Source organism: Balearica regulorum, chromosome 16, assembly GCF_011004875.1.
Source record: "Balearica regulorum gibbericeps isolate bBalReg1 chromosome 16, bBalReg1.pri, whole genome shotgun sequence".
Lineage (NCBI taxonomy): Eukaryota > Metazoa > Chordata > Aves > Gruiformes > Gruidae > Balearica > Balearica regulorum.
The window spans coordinates 12956788-12977232 of NC_046199.1; the positions used below are offsets into that span (position 1 = coordinate 12956788).

General features: G+C 41.5%; 1 protein-coding gene across 5 annotated transcripts in view; it reads right to left on the bottom strand.

Moving 5' to 3' along the window:
- PHACTR3 (phosphatase and actin regulator 3) overlaps positions 1 to 20445 on the bottom strand; it is a 110070-nt gene that overhangs the window by 26749 nt on the left and 62876 nt on the right. For 3 of the 5 annotated variants that reach the window (XM_075768242.1, XM_075768245.1, XM_075768244.1), the window contains exons 4-8: positions 18702 to 18884; positions 14357 to 14560; positions 10215 to 10479; positions 8979 to 9226; positions 3223 to 3376 (exon numbers count right to left, since the gene is read on the bottom strand). In XM_075768242.1, the coding sequence (XP_075624357.1) occupies positions 3223 to 3376; positions 8979 to 9226; positions 10215 to 10479; positions 14357 to 14560; positions 18702 to 18884 (1054 nt within the window). The remainder of the gene's footprint in view (positions 1 to 3222; positions 3377 to 8978; positions 9227 to 10214; positions 10480 to 14356; positions 14561 to 18701; positions 18885 to 20445) is intronic. The other 2 variants (XM_075768243.1, XM_075768246.1) reach the window with 1 other exon arrangement.

Sequence of the window (20445 nt, forward strand, 5' to 3'; positions counted from 1 at the left end):
ACACACATTAGCATGATAGCAGAGCGTTGGTTTTCTCGGCAGGTTCACAACTAGTCTTGAAATGTATTGCAACCAGAACCATTTAAAAAATGCAGTGGTTTTGAGAAAATGTTATTCTTTTGTGTCCCCATTTTTGAAGTTACATAGGCACTATTAATGGTATAGTTTGCACGCTATATATGTCAGCACAGCTTTTCCTCCAGAGTACAGAGCTAGGCTGTGTTAGCTGTGGGACTGAGGCAATTTGCTAGACAGCTATAGACTTTCAAATCCCTACAAATGTGCTGAAAATTACTGATCTTAAAAACAACTGCCTGTTTACTTGCCGTTCTTATGCAGATAGCCATTGAATAACTACTCAGTAATCTGCCCATACATTATTCTTTTGTGCTGAAGTACAGGTCTATAGCCTGATGGTACATGTGGATTCATAGCTGAGCCAGTAAGTCCCATTGCTGTTATCAACGTGTTACTAGTGCAGCAGCAGCAGTAACATGTTCCTGTCTGCCTAGACAGTGGCAAAATCCTACAGAAAACAGGCATTTCCGTTGGATCCCATTTCCCAGTCAGTGCTTCACACCTGAATGCTTAGCAGTATGTTCCTTAGCTATATACTTCCCCAAGTTGTCACGAAAAGACTGTTCTGCACAAGTACCAGTAAAATGAATGGATTTAAAGACCTCAAAATCTCATGCAAGATTTTCACTCTGCCTGGTGGGGTTACGTTTCCACACTACTGTCAGGTTGTGCTCTCAACTTGGGGGGCTCTGGGGAGGTTTGGGTTTTGTGGAGTGAGACCTAGTCAGTCGAAGCCAGAAACCCCAGAGGGATATCTCTAGGACTTTCACTCTTCGGCCTTTATCAGTACCCATTTTTACTTCGGTGATTTTATTATTTTTTTTTTTGACATATACTTGCTTTTGCTGGTGTAAATATTTTCCTGTATGCATCCACCACCTGAGCTTGTTTGCATGGTCATGTTCTATTCTGGTGGATGAGTTAAGAGCTGAGCTGAGCTCTGCCAGGGCACATATGTGCTGGAAGTTGTGTGGGAGATTGCTTCCAACCTGTTTTGCCGTTCCTGGCTATTGCAGCAATCTCTGCACCGTCTGTTCCCTGAGATGTGCTGAATCTTCTACGTTCCAGGAAGGAGCTAAATGAAAGCCTGTTTTCCAGCACTTGGAACAAAGATGGCTTTTAGCCATCCTCTAGGCATTACCAATGAGACTAATGGCCTGCACCACAGATTGCTCCATAACACCATAGCAGACAGTATGGAGGCTTCCTTCACCACATTTACCTATAGCCAGTACATTTCCTATGCTTCTAGTAATGACCAGCCCTTTTCTTTACCAGTGGAGCAGGTTCTTTTTTAAGTCCTTGTACTGACACTTGACTTTAGGTATGTCTCCTTTAAAATATTTCTTATGGCTCATTATTAAGCAAGCTAATTGGTAAATGAAAAGAAAGGGATAAAGCCTGTAGTTATACCACCTGAAGCTGCAATTCCATTAGACCTTTCACACTAAGAGAAGGTAGACTGTATCAGAAAGAGATGTGACCCAGGCATTTCAGTTATATGAGGTGTGACTAGATATGAGATAATCTTCTCACTCAGTGAATGCTCTGGTTTGGTCCAACTTGGTTTTAGGGATGCAGTCGGGTGGAAACCATAAAATTAGGCTCCTAACCTATGAAGACATTTCATGAACAATTGACTGGCCAAAATACTGGAATTAACAATATCAAAGTGCAGCTTGAAATATTTCCCTGAATGAATATACAAGGCTTGCAAGGTCAGATGACCAAGGCCATGGTCAAGGTCCATGACACTTTCCTTTCTAAGACAATGGGTATTAATGTGGCACATCTATGACTTGCTCTGCCTGTAACTCTTGGAACTTAATGTGAATTGTAATGTGATATTCTCTACTTATTTGAGATGTGCATGTTTTCTGTGTCAGGGACTATCACCTGCTCTGTCTCCTGTGGTCACTGGCACAATGCACTGTTCTCCTTTCAGTGTAAAGTGCTACCGCGCTGCAAAGAGTAAACAGTAATCACTGAGACTGGAGGAAGGCGATTGTTCCATCTCCAACATTGCAGGGGCATCGTGAAGTGCACCCAAACTCATGTCTATGTTCATTCAACAGCTTGTCTCTTATCTGAGGGCAAGTGTGGTGATGGCAGTGATATTTTCCTCCATAAACTCAGGTCCATTAGGACTTGTGCTCTGATCCATATGCGCACTTCTCTTTCCCTGTCCCCCCGAGGTAAAGTTTAATCAAATGCACACACATGAATGAGCTAGCCTAAATATCAATAAATGTTTCTTTCTGGAGAGGCTTGAGATATTTAATATTTAATAAGCCTTGAAAATGAACTTCTGTTCATGTTTCTCAATTTGATTCCAGGCATTTTGGCGGTAAGCAGTGTTCACTGTCCCAGTGTGGGCAGGCACAGCACAGATTATTTAACAATCCACTTTGTCTCATCTAAAATATTCATGTTTGCAGATATCCAAATGTAGCTCTTAAAAAAAAAAAAAAAAAAAAAAAAAACCACATGCAAAAACCAAATGGTGCCGTCTGAGCCTTACAGTTACCTTAAATCTTTTCTTTAGGCTACACGCCACAGTAATGCTATTTCTCTCATAGCTCTACCCTGTTGCCCTGGTTACTGATCAAAACCAGACCATTCCTGCCATCCCTGCAGCTGGACTTACACAAACGCCTTGCCCATGTGAGAACAACGCTGCTGAAGTTGCTTCTTCCTTAAAGCAGAAATACAGCCACCAGTGCATATAGTGGCTTTCCCTTGTTCATGTAAATATGCAGCTGTAACAATTGCCTTTATCCTCAAATTCAGTTAGTGCTGACAAAGCAAAATCGGGTTAATAAATAGTTATATTATTTTTGCTAAAGCACTAGCCTTTCTGGAGGACTTCTTGATTATGTCAGTGGAGCTGCAGGTAGATTTGGCAGAATTTTGTTTCCCACATTGCCTTCTGTCTTGTTTTCTAATGAAAACAAGGGAATCCTGACTGAAGAGGGAGTTAAGATTTTTTTCATGTGACTGATTGACAGATGAAAATGTACTATATTAGTTTGTGCATGATTCACCGTGGGAAATGGACTTGGAGGTGGGTGACAGTGTCTCATCTGATAGTACTCAGAGGACACTCCATTGTAAAGGGAGGTTCCTCCCTGTTCTTAGACTTACTTTGAGAGTTTCATTTCAATTTGCTGCCGGATTTCCTGTCTTTCCTCATCTGTCCTCCTTGGGAAAATATTCCTGTCTTCCAGCTCCTGCTTACTTGGTCTGTTTCGTAGTTTTACTGCCAGCAGTTCTTTCTTGCATTTTCTTGGCAAAGTACCTGGGACGTGCATTGAAAAGACAGTTATTAGAAAGACAGCTCCTGGAGATGAAACATGAACATATGAAGAGTGGGAAACCTACAGAGTGACAGTGATCTGTATGTTAGTGTGCAATGAGCAGTTGTATACATTAATATACGTAGCGCTTACAGTTGTGCAGTGGTCAGACACTAAACTGCTTACAAATGCAGAGGGATCATATTCCTCTGTTATCTTTGTTATCCGATATAAGTAAGCAGCGCTCTCAGGTGAAAATTATTTGCAGCTGAGACATGATTCACGTCACTGGTTTAGAAGTCAAAGGCTGTGCATCTTGCCTCAGTCCTCTGAGTATCCCTATGGCCCAGGGCAATCCCTATCTCCTGAACCATTTCGCAGTTCCTTTGCAGAAGGACTGTATCGCTCAGTGACAGGAGTGCCTGTGACATGTACACCTTCCTCTCTGGTCACCAGGTATAACCAGGAATAGATAATGGTAACTCAAACAATCAAGATTGTTACTTGGCATGTGTGTATATGTGCACGCATGCACACACACACGCTCTCTGTGTGTAACTCTAACAGTAAATGTAAGCCATTATGTATGTCTACATCCTGTCCAGTGTGACCGTGTGTCATAACAGAATTTCATTTAGCAATCGATACTGTACTATACTGTTGACATTAAGCCTTTCCCTCTGAAGAGAGCAGGGGCAAATATTCCAAGGAATGAAAGAAAAGGCCAGGTTTTATGATGATTTGCAGGATGCTGGTGACTTAATTGGGCATTCAGTCAATAAGAGACACAAATACTGTGATTGCATGACCTGTTGTGCTTATTGTAAAAATATGATAACACATGCTTTCCATCAAATCAGACAACCTAAAACATTGCCATTACAAAAGAACTGTTCATAGGAGAACATGCAGCAATTTTTTTGAGTAGGAGTCTGCTGCTCTGCAGGGTGCTGGATGTTGAGTCCTTGATGCTGCCCCTCTGATGACATTAGAAACATCCATTCACTCTTAGCTAGAGGCAACTGTGAGCTTAGGTGTTTCTGTATCTCTGGTGGAACTCTTTAGACTTCAGCAGGCCAAACAAATGAAAATTGGACTCCTGACCTTATAAAACCATTTTGCCATGTGTTTGGAAAGGCATGCAATAAAATGGTTGCAAAGTAGAAAGCCATCTTTATTTTCAAATGCAGATTGAAAATCTGAAGTGATGTCCGTATTTAATGAAGGGTAGCTTGCTTATGATGGGGGGGAAAGAAGACGAAAGTGCCATTAAAACCACTGAGCTGCTGAGTCATACTGGTAGGACTGCGGTCTTCCAGCAATCATGTTAGAGGTAGGTTGTAAGCAAGTAAATTTACGGCAGATCCCTGCGTGCTTCTACTGTGCTGTACTGACTTTTCTAGTGTCCAGCCCAGGGCTTCGGCCGTGCCTGAAAATGAACATTGCAGAGTAGCACCAATCAGATGGGGTGTAGAGTATTGTCCGAGTACGCAGGAACTACAGTTAAATCTTTGTATTTGCTTCATCTTGGGAGCATGGTGTGTAGTAGGAGGTTATTTTGTTTTGGTTCCTTTTTACCTTAAAGGTTGTTTCTTTTTAACTTAATGCTTCACCTTTTCTAGAAAAGGTCACCTCATTTTTGAAGAAAATGACATTTAATTGGTATTTTTGTTTGGCATTTGAGATAGGATTAAAGTCTATATTTTAAAGGATGCTCTGGAGGTTGGCAAGAATCTAAATCCTAAATAAGATTCTCATTCCCAAATATTGGGGGTTTATTTGCTAGGGATCTGTGGACCTCCATTATTATTATCACTATTGATTTCAAATTTCTTTATGCAGAGGGAAGGAGTCTCTACCACATCCACACATACATGTTGGGAAGACAGGGCCAGAGAGTATTTGTGGTCTCTCTGTGTGAGTAGGGACAAGTCCCTTGATAGTTGCAGTGGTCTAAAATTAAACTTTTTAGAAACCATAATCAGCTCAAAACCCCACTTAGAGTCTAAAAGCTGTGCCCTTGTTTAGCACCTTCCTCGTAATGCTTTCAAAGTCTATTGCAAACATTAATTAAATTAAACCACACAGCCTTCTGTGAAGTAGCAGGTATATATTTAACAGATGGATAAAAAGTTAAATGATTTGGCTGATGCCACACAGAGCCTTCTGCTAACTGAATATATGACTCCATCAGAAGCATTTGGCTCGCTAAGCCACAAGCTTGGGACTCCGTCAAGGTTTTTCAAGCCCCCACTACACTGGGAGTGGGTGTAGAGTGGGCGTTTGCAGTGCTCAAGCTGCACAGCACAGGAACTAACAATTCCTTCTGGAAACAACCCAAAGCACATTTGGGGTATCCCTGAACATGTTCTCATTTTCACCTGGAAATTTTAAACAGGTGGTACGAGGAATTTGGTCATGTCAGGAGATTTGTGCAGAGAGACTGCACACGCATGTTAAGCCCAGCATCTCCAGAACATGATAGATGTACCGCCCACGTGCTGGCCATCTGCATAGTGCATTTGCAGGCAGTTCAGTGCATTGTGGGTGCACTGAAAGGAATTTATGTATATACTATACAGCATGTGCATACGTCTCTGTCCAGAACTGCTTTGAAGAAAGTAAGGGAGTTCTACATGTGCACTCAACACTTTTTTTTTCTTTTTTTTTTTTTGGAGATGCACCTTAAACAGTTATTCTCCCATTCATCGGTGACAGGTAAGGTATGAGCGTGCAGAACTATCCCTACTCCCTTCAGGCTGTTATAAAACTACTTGTCATACCATACTATACCTGATCTTTGAATTGTGGAAGGACAAGGGCTAGTATTGCAGTGATTATTTGCTCAGATGAGGTCAGGACTCATTTTCTGCTGTCCTTCATGTCATTGAAGGGCAGCTGAAATCAATGTTCTGCAGGTAAAAGACTGGACCTTTTTGCAAGCAGTTTTGAAGCTGATGTGGAGACACTGGCTTAAGCTAGCTCAGTGTATGCCCTAGAGGCTTGTATTTCAAAGTGAGATGGAACGATGCAATATTTTGCTTGAAACAGTAAAATGAAGCTGCTCTTCAGCACTTTGACTACTCCCAGGCTGCTCTGCTGTACACTTAGAAAGAGTCCACTACTTTGTGAAATTAAAAACACAAATCATATCTGAAAAATCTCAACTTTAACCCACATCCTGCTGTTGTATTAGAGGAGTGGAGAGCATATAACCCACACAGGATAAGCTGCGCTCGCTTCATCCAGATGTCTGGATTTCTAAAAGGCTTATGCTATAGCCACTCCCATGGTCCATATGCATTGTGCACTGATTAATCTTTAGGGTATTTCACCAAATAAAAATGCAAGAGATCTGGATTAAGCTGATCTGCTAGTCTAAGGAGCCATTCCCCATGCCTGACCAATTGGGTTAATTCCTGATAAACAATACCTGCCTGACAAAGTGAAAAGAGGGAGATGATGTTACTCCCTTCAGGGAGACATGCTGGGAAACACTGGGTAATTCATCTGTTTTCATCTTGACCAGCCCACTGATGGCCAATTCTGTTATTCCACCTGCTGCACAAACCCATATCTGATGTTTCAGAATTAATATGCAAATAAATAAAACTAGAGAACAAAGAGGAAATAAAGCCCTGAACTAGTTTCCCCCATGTCCATTTTCAGCACCCTGAGTCAAATTCTTTCCTGATCATTATCTCGGTGGAAAGTGAACCTCCAAATACCCTTATTTAATTATTTTCATCCTAAGAGCTATTTTTCCTGGTCAATAAGGCATGTTCAATGCCTGTCTGCCCCATGACCAAGCTATCTCAGACAGGATCTTGGCTGTGGCCTGCTTCATGATTTATGGCAGCTTCGTTAGGTCAGCAATAAATGCTTTGAAAATTCACACCCTTTCCATGCTTGGTCTGCAGGTTCCTGACAAAAGTTCCTGGTTTAATTAATTTGAATCATGACATTTAATTTCCTATATGTTTACTGTTTTTCCTATCGAGCAAAAGGCAAATCCTAATACTGATGGAAAGACCTGGCTTGGACTTGTTATCAGTTGTGGACTACATGCTAGTTACATTTTTTTTTAAACTCATGTACAAGTATACTGTCTTGCTTTGGTTTTTTAGAGGTTTCAAAGAATGATTTATTGAGTAGAGTGCTAATTGAAAGCCAAGGTACAATTCCTCACTTTCTCCTGAGTTATCTGTGACCTGTACCAATCTCCCTGTAACCATGGGGCTGTTGCACTGATGCACTGTTCTGCATTGGAGTGACAATGGCAAAGTTGGTGACAAACTAAGGCAATACACTAATTGTAAAGCAACTATAGATTGATGGGTAGTTTTACCTCCTGACTTGCAAACCAGCCCAGATTTTTTAAACTAGAAAGAATCTGGAGCTTTTCAGGGAATTATTCTGGTGCTATCTCTGTCACTACTGCATCTCTAGCTCCCCTCTGAAATGCAAATGGATGCATATGAATGAATGCTGGCACAACCAGTGCCACCCAGTGTCACAACGAAAAATGCCTTGCTTGTGTCCCAGCTTGCAATGAGTAAATGGGCCCCACTGGCATCTCCAAAGCTACTGTCTCCTCAGGAGCTGAGGTTATACCACCCCACAGCAGGACTTGTGTGGTTTAACCAGCCATGTTGCCCAGCTTGCCATGTACCTGTTCATGGCAGCCTCCTTAGACATCAAACAGCTGAAACTTTGTGTGGCCTGGGTTTTTGTTGCATACCTAAACTGTGCCTGAACTTGAACACTAGCAGAACAAGCACCAGGCTTGTACAAGAAATTAGGGGTTTTTTGTAAATGCATGTTTACAACCTGCAAGGACAAGACAGTCCACAATGATCTACAGCCATTTTGAATAAAATGATCTTGTGTATAAAGCTCCAGTCTTACAATGACTTGGGTAAGTTTTAGGGGTGTATGGAATGGGCTTCTTGGTGCAGAGACTGAAGTTTAGGTGTGAAGAGACTTGAATACCAAAGTATGAGATAAATTAATTATGAGGAAGAAGGCTGTGTAGCTACAAACAAAGAAATGAGAGAAAAATTCTTCCTAAAAATTATTTTTGTTGAAATTGGGAAGTGTTTTGCATGGAAAAAGGGGTTGTATTCATATCTGGGGCCTCTTTATCAAATGATAAACCAGCTGCATTTGCTCTCTTTGCTCTCAGTGTACATCTGCAGGTAAATACTAATCTGTATATAATCACCACACTACCTAATTTCATAGCATCCACAACATGGCACTGGGTATACAGAAAGCTTTGCCTACTGACAGCAAGATGTGTCTGCAAGTGCTGCCATTCATCTGTAGTAGTACAAAGGGTACATAAGTAACTGAAAGGGTAAAGCTTACTGATACATTGACTTACCAACATAGCTCTAAACATCATCTTAGTATGTAGTACCTACCAAGACAAACATGATCACAATCAGTATGACTCTATTTTAACTTCAGCTTTTCACCAGGACTTCTTGGAAAAGTTGATGTGACAATAGAGGATATTTTCTGTTGCATGCTGCCTTGTTTATAGCATTCCATTAGGTTACGATAGTATATCTTTGTAATATAGTAAGTGACTTTCCTTACCAGAAATAATGGAGTCATTCAAAACTTCCTCATCCTGATAGAAAACAGTGTCTTCCTTGAGTTCTGAGTTCATGATCATGTTTTCTTTGTTCTCATCTGACTCTTTAACTGAGTTCCGCTTATTTTCTGAATCACTGCTGTAACTCAGTGAGTTCTCCTTTTCTTTGTTGCGCTCAATGCTAGATGTTCTGGATGGACGGACATCCACTCTTTTTTTTGGAGAGCCTTTGCTTTCTCTTCCATGGAAGCTGTGGGTGGAAGGTGCATAGGCCAGTTTTTACAAAAGACTGTTCTATTGCCATAGTAGGAACTTAGCATTATATGAGAATGAGCAGAATGTCCTGTAGCTCATAAAGGCCAGGGCAGTGTGTTCAACATGGGACAACATGGAATGGCATTCTCAAGACTGTGTTGAGAATGCCTGACACAGATCTACTTTCCTATCTCTGCCATAAAAATAAGGTACGGAAGGGTAGGACTGATGTATTTCTTTGAAAAATATATATATAGGCACATGCTATATTGTACTGATTAAAAAACCCCCCACAGCATGTCCTTCTAATGTAAAACATACATGGCATGAAATATTACCATTCTGATATTTTATGATCATGATGAAGGTTTAACAGGGCCTGGAAATAGTATCATATGAATCTATTCCCCATGACAATAGCTGCTATGGAATTGAGAAATGTTACCAACTTAACTCCAAAGCTCTATGATGGAAAAGGTTATCTCTGTCCTCCTCTAACACACAGGAGGGCTTATAAGAAAAACCAGATGAAGTACCCAATGTACCTCCACACAAGCATTTGTATTAAAAATGGGTATCGTATATGCTCATGTATAAGCCAAGAGATACATACTGAAATAATAGCATTTCTCATATGTAGAGTACTGATATTTAGAGCAGGATATGCCTTAGCTACTCTAACTTGGTATCTTGTGGGGAGATTTTCTTTTGCAATAGGTCAAGGATTATCAAATGATTCTACCTGTTTGAAAACCTACTTTCATGTCACAGTAGCCACTTTATAAAGGAAGAACATACTTTAACTGCCAAATTAAGTACTTTAACCAGAGATGGATGTTCAAAGAAGTGACATCAAGAGGAAGGCAAACCCAAGCTTTAGGAGTATATAAAATGCTAATAACAGGGTAGGGACCTTTACCCAGAAAAATGATTTAGTGGAATGACTCTCCTCATGCACCCGTTTGCCAAGAGGCTGTAAGTACCTGTCCTGCCGGTGTTTGGTGGCCAGAGCCCTGTGGAGTTCTTCAATGACTCTGCTGGGAGGTAAAGGCAGGTGGACGGTGGCCAGGTGAGGGGAACCGGTTGGTGTTGTTACCTGTCCTCTGGCATGGGGATCTGAACTTTTCTGGCCAGCGGGATGGAAGAGGGCAGCTTGTCCTGAGATTTGGGAGGAACTAACAATGACATAATTCTTCAGGATGGTGGAAGGAGGAGATTTCATGGCTGGGTCATCTATTTCGCTTCCTGCTGTCAAAACACAAGAGGGTAAGAGGTTGGGCAATGCTGCTTATTTTTTTGCACACACAGTCTGCACTGAAATTAATTTGTTGTGTTGAACAGAGGAAAATGGTGATGTTTTGTTCTTGCTAGGAGGTAAATGGTTAAGCTGAGTAACTATCTGAATTCAAAAGGCTCATACCACACAGAATCCAGATCTTTGATCTAGAAAAATTGATGCCTCCCCCATTTTCCTCTTTCCCACAGTATCAGATGCTCCTGTTTCACAGCCCATGAATGCATTCTTCACTGCCAGTAGTGTTCCTCCTGACCACTGATGGCTTGTACTGCAGTGGCTTTCCAATCTAGGACTTTCTCTGCTGGACTCTGGCAGACTGTATTAAAATTTATGCACTGTGGTTCTGAGTCAGGACAAAATGTACCAGTGACTATTATCTGCTCCTCTATGATTGCTGCACAGTTTAGACCTCTGTCTTTCATATGCCAGCTGAGGAAATGCCAAAATCATTATAATATGAGGATAATGTTCACATAACAAAACTTGCCAAATTAAATCCGAATGAAAGATGTGGTATTGAGCACTAAGAAGAGAAAAGGGGGGGGCAACCTAATTTTTTTGTACCCCCAAATTCAGATTTTTTTTGTGCCACGTAAGCATTTTATTGGAAATTAGACTTTGATATATACATTTCTCTAACACCTCAGTCCAAAACACAATGGACATTTCCCTGGTGGTAAATTTTCTAGTTTCACACTCTTTAGATAACTGAACATCTGGCCTGAAAAAACATGCTAATAAGTTTTTCTGTTCTGCAGTTCTCTTCCCCTTTCCCTTCTATCTCCGTCCCAAGTCTCTGGCATATGGCGTTGTTTACACCAATAGCTCAGTCTGGGTGTAAAAGAGCAATGCGAGTGCTTCGTACAAGAGTATTTCTTTTCGCTTGTTGCCACCTAGTGTTTTAAACAGGAATTTAAACTGACAGCTTGTACAGCTTTTGTATAAACTTGTTTTCACAGATCTTTTTCCAGTTTTCACTTACTTTTGAGATAAATCCTTCAGTTCATAGCGGAGAAAAACTTCTTCTTAGGTCAAGATTATCCTGAAATACCCATGTAAAAAGGACTTGGTTCCTATTAGCAGGGTAACTTACTAGAAAACTGGAGAGGACAAAAGTAGGTTTGAATATTAACTTCAGTTATTAAATATTTTCTCTCAGACCCAGCAGCCTGCATAATGGTTACCAACTACATGCCTCTTCTTAGTTCACTGCTGGAAATCTGGTACAGCTCCGTAAGGCTAGTGCTTGAACAGAGCTGGGCATCTGGAGGTTGGAGGGCAGTATTACTGAGGACAACAGCAGAAGCACAAGCAGGGAGGAGAACTCCTGTAGCCATAACCAAAATAAAAAATTTGAGAGTGACAACACTAAACCTTGTCTCTTTTTCACATTTGTGGGGTGAGGAGGAGAGCATCTTTCAATGAGGGGGGTTACATCCACATTACAATCTTCTCTCTCATTCTAAGAAAGGTTCCACTTTTTTTTTTTTTTCTCATTTTTGGAAGGAATTTTTGCACATTTCTCTCCAGTGGCTAGAGCTTCATTCATCTCTCTATGCATCCAGGTGACAGGGGTCAAGCTAGTCCAAAAGTTACCCTATTTAAATTCTGAAAGCGCAAGGGCATTTCTTCAAGTGTCTAGGTGCCCAATGTGCAATGAGACACCTTCTTACCCTGGAGCTCCTCCTGCACTGATCAGGATGGTTTCTGTGGCTAGCACACAGCCAGCCTCTGCTAAGCAAAGGTGTTTTTCTGGCACTCAAGAGGATTTTGATTATGTACTACTGTGGAGATGCACAGCGGACATTTATGATCGAGTGTTTCCCATTGAATCATGGCCTGAGGGGTTGAAAAACACATCTCTTAAGTCACTTTATACCTCTGCCCAGTGAGAGAGGATGTCCGTGTTTTCTCAGAGCAAGAGCCCTGGGTTCAGCTCCACCCTAAAGCAGGAAGGGAGAAGACTTTGTTTTGTCTGTGTACCTGCTTGTTCCTGGAACAGGTCAAGGGCCAATTTTGTCCTCATTGCAGCTTGGACCAATATTGAGAGTTTCCTTAGATCACACCTTATTTTTCCTACTGACAGCTGTTCAGTGAATAATCTTGCAAAGTGATGTCTTGGCATCTTGCCCTGTTCCCCTTCTCTCTGTGATTAATTGGTGCTTGGCTTATTCCTCACTCCTCTGCTAACAGCATCTCTAACATTGTTAAGGGGGAAAAAACTAAACACAAAAGAGTTTTTTAACCTCTTTGTGTTCCTTTTCTTTCATCATCACTCTTTGTTTCTCTCTCCCCATACATTTGAATTCCCTTTCACTCATTGACAGTATTTGTTTAGTCTTAGCTTACCTTTGCCTCCAAATCCACACAAAAATAAGCAAATGTATAATCACTATTGAAAAAGTGTCTATAGTTATTGGAGTCCTTGAGAAAACTAAGAGTTGTTCTTCATGGAAAATTTAGATGAGAATGAAATACCTAAACTCAGAATATCTTAGATATTAGAGGAAATACTTTGCTTAAGCAGCAAAATATCTAGACTCAAAATGCTGTGAAGTGCCTGATGAAGCTGTAATCTCATTACCCTCTATGGATCAGGTTTTCCAAATAGCCTACATCTCATACTGAGCATGGCCATCTCATCAACTGAGCAAAGTCAAAGGGGTGCCCTGGTTGTGCCTGTTCATGTTGCAAGGTGGAAGGGGCAGGCTAGAGCCTGACTCATAGCAGAGAATGTGGAAGCAATCTGAACAGCAGCTCCCAAGATGCAATATGATACCATTTTGAATCCAGCTCCCACTTAAACTCTTATGGCTTTTAAGCATGGACAAAACATGGATATTTTCCATGGGAAACAAATACTTGTAATTTTCCTCAAAAAGACTGAAACCCCCAATATTTTCTATGAACCCCAGTGGTCAGATCACAATGCCCCTTTGATATTTTGTTTCCTGGTGACTTTGAAAACCCTATTCTTTGTGTCAGTAGATGAGTGTGGATGCAAATCAGGGCTGAGTTAATGGCTGTCATTTAAAAGTCTAAATATCCAACAGGTCTGACATTTAGATGTCAGGGCTTGATTCTAATTTGCAATAAGGCCCTTTTAACTGCTTTTACCATATGTAGGGGCCCTAAAATTGGAACAAACTAAAATCATATTCACTTTAACACCCTTTCTGCAGTGCCAGAACATTGGAAAAATGTAACAACATTGGCAATACATTAGCAAATCGAGCCCAGAGGAATTGCTCTTGAAACATTCGATGAAGTCTGGCACAGAGCATTGCTTTGTGGGAGCCAGGTGTATCACTTATGTGTGTTCTGTGTAACTCGTCCAGATTTCATAGCTCTAGTTTAGACCTACCCTAGAGAGGAAACCCTTCAGACAGAAACTTCTACAGAACCTATTGACTTGAACTTGGTTTTGGCTGTTGTACTGTTATCCAGCGGGAGTCTAGGTAATGAAAACATTTAAATCTTCCTTGTGCTTTATGGCATATCGATGTGAGCATCTGATTCAGCAGATGTTTGCGATTGGTTTGATTTGTTTTACATGTGTTTAGTGCAATAGACTTGCAACAAATAATCCCCTGAGAGATTCAGATAAATATGTGAAGTACAAAGATCAGTGCATTGTTATCAGGCAACCGGACCACTCAGTTCATGGAAATCGTTAGCATTCTGTTCACTCAATAGAACTAGCCTGATTCACAACAGTTTGTGGCAATAGGCTTAGAAAAGGATGTAAGAAAAAAATGACATACAGTGCTGTATAGGCGAACAACACATAAGGGATGAGAAAGTCTTTACTGACCAGTAATGACTGACCTGTTACGCTCTTTGTGATTTTGGAGATTGCCTTAGGCGGTGGAGCTGGGAGCAACGGAGGGCTGGGAAGCTGTGCTGGGTTTCTTTCTGTCTGTTTCTGGGGGGAATCTGTAGATTCAGATACAAGTAAGGCTTGTGGACTGTCTTCAGATGCTGGCAGGCTGGCATCTTCTAATTCTTCCGTGGGTGCTGAAGGTTTCTTGGCTAGTAGGAAGATGAGTAAAATTAATGGAACGTGAAGTTAATAATAATGATAGGCCAGGGGAAAATGCCAGGAACATTCAGAAAAACAGAACACATGGCACACAGCTAGAAGCACTTCTCTTCCATAGTGAAAATAATTATTGTGTGAAATAGCCAACCAGCCAAGGCAGGTAAAGAATAAAATGTATGAAGATATTGAAAAAACGTTAGTTTTGATGTTCCTGAGAAAACTGCTGAGTTTCCCTTACTTCCCTAAAGCCTTTTTCCCTTTCTTTTTTTTTAAATAATGAAGACAGCAAGGCAAAGCAACTTTTGAGAACTGCAATGAATTTTCTTACAGCATGCAGCTGCAGTGGCATAGTTACTGAGTGAGTACTTGTCTGTGCTATGAACACACAGCCAAAGGGGTTCCAGTTGTTTGTTGTACACATTTATTTTCACAATTTAATTTTATCTTATTTAATACATGACTGTAACTTGCATCCAAAGTCTTCTTTTACTGTACCTGATTCCAGAACTCTTGAGTCTTTCCTGAGGTTAAAGTTGATAACCATGAAAAGCCTGCCATAAAAAAGATTTGATATTGGATCTCAGCAGCTTGTGTGGAACAGAGAATTGGTGAAGTACTTGAGAAAAACATCAATCGCCGAAGCCATAATTGGAGATGATGAAGCAGTGCTCACTTCAGGATTGTCTCCTGAAAGATGGCAAAAGCACTTAGCTCTTAAAGTTAGTGCAGACTGAATTACTGAGCAATTCATCAAATTGACCTGGCTGTGATGAGGGCACAGGGGAATAGATCCAGAAAGGCATGGAACTGAAGCAGGACATAGGTGGAATTTCAGTGCTGAAGTCCAAAATTAACATCCTTGAATCCTGCTTTAGATACCAACTGACTCTGGCAGTGCTTAAACTCACTGTTTGACTTTCACACTCTGTTACACGTCCTGATCTCTGCCTTGGCATACGTGGGGACGCACAGAGAGGCTCAAACCTGACTCTTACCCAGGACCCCAGCCACAGCCAGGCTCTCTCCAAACTGCATTTTCAGCCACTGCGGACTCAGTAGTAGCCATGAGGGTTATTTTGCCTCCCCTAGCAGATGAAGCACTCATCCAAATGGGGAGATCAATGTTTAAGTCTCTCCTCAGCATAAGAAAGGTCCAAACTGCTTGAGATGGATAAATGGCAAATCCCATTCCTTTTAGCATTCTGAATTGTCTAAGCAAAGTACCTTTCCCTCCAAACTGTTCTGGGGCATCTCCTAAAAACTCACAGCAGTGGGCAGCCACAGCTGCTATGTCATAAATCTTTTCTTGGCTCAGTTTTGGAATACAAACTCTCTGTATTAATGAGCATTCAGAATCCTCGTGTTCAGAGTGCATGGGGAGGCACCAAAGCACTTAGGCAGTTGGAAACAATAGCATTGGCAAGATAATAGCATTTAATTTGTTGACAAACAGATTAATGAGTATGCCTAGAAGAGCAGGAATGAGTATCAGTCAAAAAATACAGGAAAGTAGAATAAATATGCATCATTAACAGGAATTCTTGTGAAATTTGGCTTGATAGGAAAGCTGCTGTATGTGATAGTTGCCTGAATTATAGAAGGAAATTTTCTTTAAAATATACTTCTAGGGAAATGCTTTGTTCCAGGCTGACATCACTTGTATTTTTGGGCCTACTGCATAGAAGACAAAATGTGGAATAGAGAAAGAAAAAAATGAACTCATTAATGGGTTACATTACAGAAAGATCAAGAGCTCCAGTAGATGTTAGTAGCTTGATAGGAAAATTAGTCAGATTTGACTGCATTCCCCTGAGTGGAGTGATACTTTCTTCTGGCAGTAACTTCACTTCAGTAGACCTCCCTGTGACATGAAGTGCTGTTTGTCTCAGATGCAGATGACCAGCCATGGTGGGACCTTCCCTATAGAGAAGGTTGATCTGAAACGCACACAGCCTCAGTCAAAGAGATCTTTTTGTTTCTGAACCCCATCCTGTTCCGAGGGTGGTATCACAAAAACAAACTGGCATTGTGCACTGTTGTCTAAAGAATGTCCCTTTTACATTCCCTGCAAAGAACAGTCTGCTTCTAGTTTTTTTCTGTGGCTGTTTCTGATAACAGCAGCACGTTTGACTCAGTCTGAAGGCAGACCTGAGTCTTGAGTACACAAACCTATTGACTGATTCAATACTGCAGAGTGAATATTATTCTGCTGAACATATTCCAAGTGTTCAGCACTAGACTCTTTGCCAGAGTAGCTAATTATTCATGGAGTGCCACTTGTCAAAATGCCATCTCACTACTAGGTAGCAATCCTCCCCTTGGGACTGCCCCCAAGCCTATTGGCTAGATTAGGTGGGGAAAACTGCCCTCTTTCTGCCTAGGCTATTCTTTTTCTGTGTATTAACCAAACATGAAGTCTACAAATATTTCCTTTTGTTCCCTTCTCTTCCCCTCCCTGGCCTTCCCCCAAATCCTCAGGGTGAAATATGACATACTGGGTATAAAGCAAATGTATTTGTTTTGTTTCTAGCTGGTCAAATATTCATATGAATTTGTGGAAAGACACCTACTGCACTGGGCCTGGATTGAGCCCAAGGACAAATGTTATAATAAACTCAACATTATAATAGATTTAGCAATACACTCTGACAATTTTGAAGAGCTTTCCTGCCCAGTGAATTCCTTAAGATGGACTCACTAGAGACAGGAATGCTCGAATACACAGACAGGGATAAATTAGCACATGAAGATTAGATCAACAATAATTATTTTAAAAGCCAGAGGCCACCAATGAAAGAGGTAGGAAGATTTCCAACAAATAGGAGTGGAGTCTCACAGACCAGGGAGACGGGAGAAGGTAATCCCACTGTCATTTTTTGGAACCTGGAAAAATGATACCTCAAAAAAGGGAGGAAAAGAAATACAGAAGAGAGGAAGGGTTGTGCCAGGGAGACAGTAAAAGGAACTAGGATTAGAGAAAGAGACATAAGAACTTGGGATGATTTTCAAAGCCTCAGTTTTGAAGACAGTGTAAGGTAAATTTTAAATCATAGTACTAGATTTTGCAGAGTCATAGGGTTAAATACATGATACATTATTAGTATCATCTTTCCAGGATAGCCTGTCCCAATGATAAGAATTAGAAGTTCAGAGACAAATTTCCTCAGTGATATGGAATGAAACGCTCTAGAAGAGAGTACTATTGCTAATAATAGTAGTGTCTGAAGATTCTGGTCAAGATCTTGGTCTGGTTGTTCTAAGAACAGGGAGATGAATGGGGTTTTCCTCAATTAACTTGAGTCATACAAAACCCAACACAACCATAAAGGATAGAGTTTGAAGAGAAAGGAAAGCAGCATTAAGGGCATGTATTAATAGAAGCTGTCTATGTCCAATTCTCTATTTTGTCTCTATTTTAAGGGAGAACAAAAGGCAACTAGGGCAGATGGAGAAGGTGTAAAGATTGACCAGAAGAATGGGCAGGGAGATCTGTAATCACTACACGGCACTCCTCACAAACTAGGATAAAGCTGCAGCTTTGCATTTCGTGGTTGTCAGGAAGTGAATGGAAACTCTTCAGCTGCTGGGTTGTGCCTGGCTGCTCTGGTCCCAAGGAACTGCTGTCACAGATGAGCTCTGTTGGAGCACAGTTGCGTGAAAGGAGCTTGGTTTAGCTTATCTGTGCTCCTGGTATTGAACTTCACTTGCATTTGCAGCATATTGTAGACAGGGTGATGATATGGACAGTGTGGGCTGTGTATTGACGTTGTTCTCCTGAGCCAGGACAAGCAATTTCAGGCTTGGCACAGAAGTTTAAGAAATCTTTTTAAGAGAAGCTTGTTTCATCTTCACAGCAGTCACTGCTAATACCAAAGGGGCACCATGCCAAGACTGGATTGTCTCATAATCCAACTAATCCCATTATGCCAAGCTTTGTGTGGTCCTTCAGTTTGGTAGCAGTCTCAAAAATCACTGTTTTTACACGCTGTTTGCCACCCTAAGATGGGCTGAGCTGAACAAGGTGCTCTGACCCTTTAATGCACTGACATATTTGACTCCTCATAAGTAGAGCAACAGAAATATTTTTTTAACATTTTATGGTTTTTTTTGAAAACGTTTTCTATCCAATACCTGCATCTTCTTTCAACTCATCCAAATGCAGCTCCTCACCAAGCGAGGTCACATTCGTTATGGCTGCTGTTGTACTCTCTTGCTGCACCTCTTCTGAGGCAAGTGCCTGACACACAGGAGCTGGAGGGTCACTCTGCGTTGCTCTCGTGGCTTCGTCATCAGTGCAGGCTTTGCCTTCGTTATCTAAAACACCAAATCATTTAATCTTAACTAAACCATGAGCACTGAAAGCTGAAACTCCCTGCTATCCTCCTGAGAAGAGTGAGTCTCAAAGCTTCTAGTGCCCAGGGAACTGAGATTTGTCTTAGAGTGGCACCTGATTTCTAACAGTGCTGAGCATCTGTAATGCAAAACTTGTGGAGACCAGCCCATCTGGATACTAATATCCACCCAGTTTTCTCAGTGGGGCACCTTCTCCTGGGGGCATCCAGCAGCCTGCGCAAACGGCCATTGTGCATGCATGGGAAAGCCAGTGTACTTTGTAAGCACCCGCTATGTGGGACGTGAGTACAAGCATGGGAAATCAGAGGTCTCTGGGACAAGGCAATTCCTTGCACGAGCAGAGCTTGTGGTGCAGCACGTACGCAGGTTGGTCTGATGTGCCCGAGTTGTGTCAGGCTGTGTGCGCAGCGCTGCTATCCAGCTGCCCCAGGAGAAATGCCAGAGCCTTGCTGAAGACGAGGCTGCTAATGTTCCCTACTAAGCTGTAGGTTTTCATCATAGTTTTAGTTACTCATCTTTGAAAAGCATGTCCTGTGTGATTGAGCTGATCAGAAATTCAAATCCCTCTTCGTGCAGACCTAGAAACTGCTCCCTTTGCTTACTCTGAAAGATTTTTGTGCCAGTGATCCCTGCAGCTGTACGCATCTTGATGACTGAAGCTTTTCTAGTATTCTCCTATTCAGGCAAGAGTCCTCAGAATACAAACTATCCTTTTACTTCATGACTCTCTCAGAATTTACAATATCTACATCACTGTTGCAAACCAAAAAAAGCAATTACTTCCCGCTGTAGCCAGCGCTCCATGCTGATGGATGCGTCTGTTGTCCACCCCTGACCTCCTAACTTGTATTTCTCAGCCCTAGACACTCCTTTCTGGAAGCTCCTGACAGGGCTATGTTTTCTTGCAATGATATCACAACAAGTTGTTTCTTGAACATTGATTTAAAATAGCAAGCATTCACAGCTACTCCTTTTTAATACCATTTGGACAATCTGCAGAGTAATTTATTGCCCTTTTGGGTAAGGGTATCAGATTTTGGCCCAGAGATGCTGCGGAAGGGATGCAGTATTTTTGTATGCTGAGCTCACTCAGTCTGCCTCATAATCACGTTTGGTGAAAAGTTACTGTTCTTAAAATAGCCCCTGCAGTAGCACAGTTGCTATGATACAGAGAAGGGGAGGAAAAAGTTCATTGCCTACATTTCAGCTCATTGTGAAGGCAGCCTATACATAATCATCGGTGTATTAACAGCTGCCCGCATTATTTGACAGGCAACCCTTATCTCAGTGCTATAAGTACAGCTACATCTGATCAGTTTTGTGCTCACAACGGGGAGAAATATCAGGGGAAGCTCTCTAAATGTTTTCAAGGTAACTCTGCTTTGCACGTTCCTCACATCCTTTGGAAAGGCAAGCTGCTGACAGCTGTGCCACAATGAAACTGCAGTCGGAGACGTAAGTTCCTTCAGATCCCGGCTGATGGAGAGTGTAATGACTAAGGAAGTAATGACAGGCAGAAGAC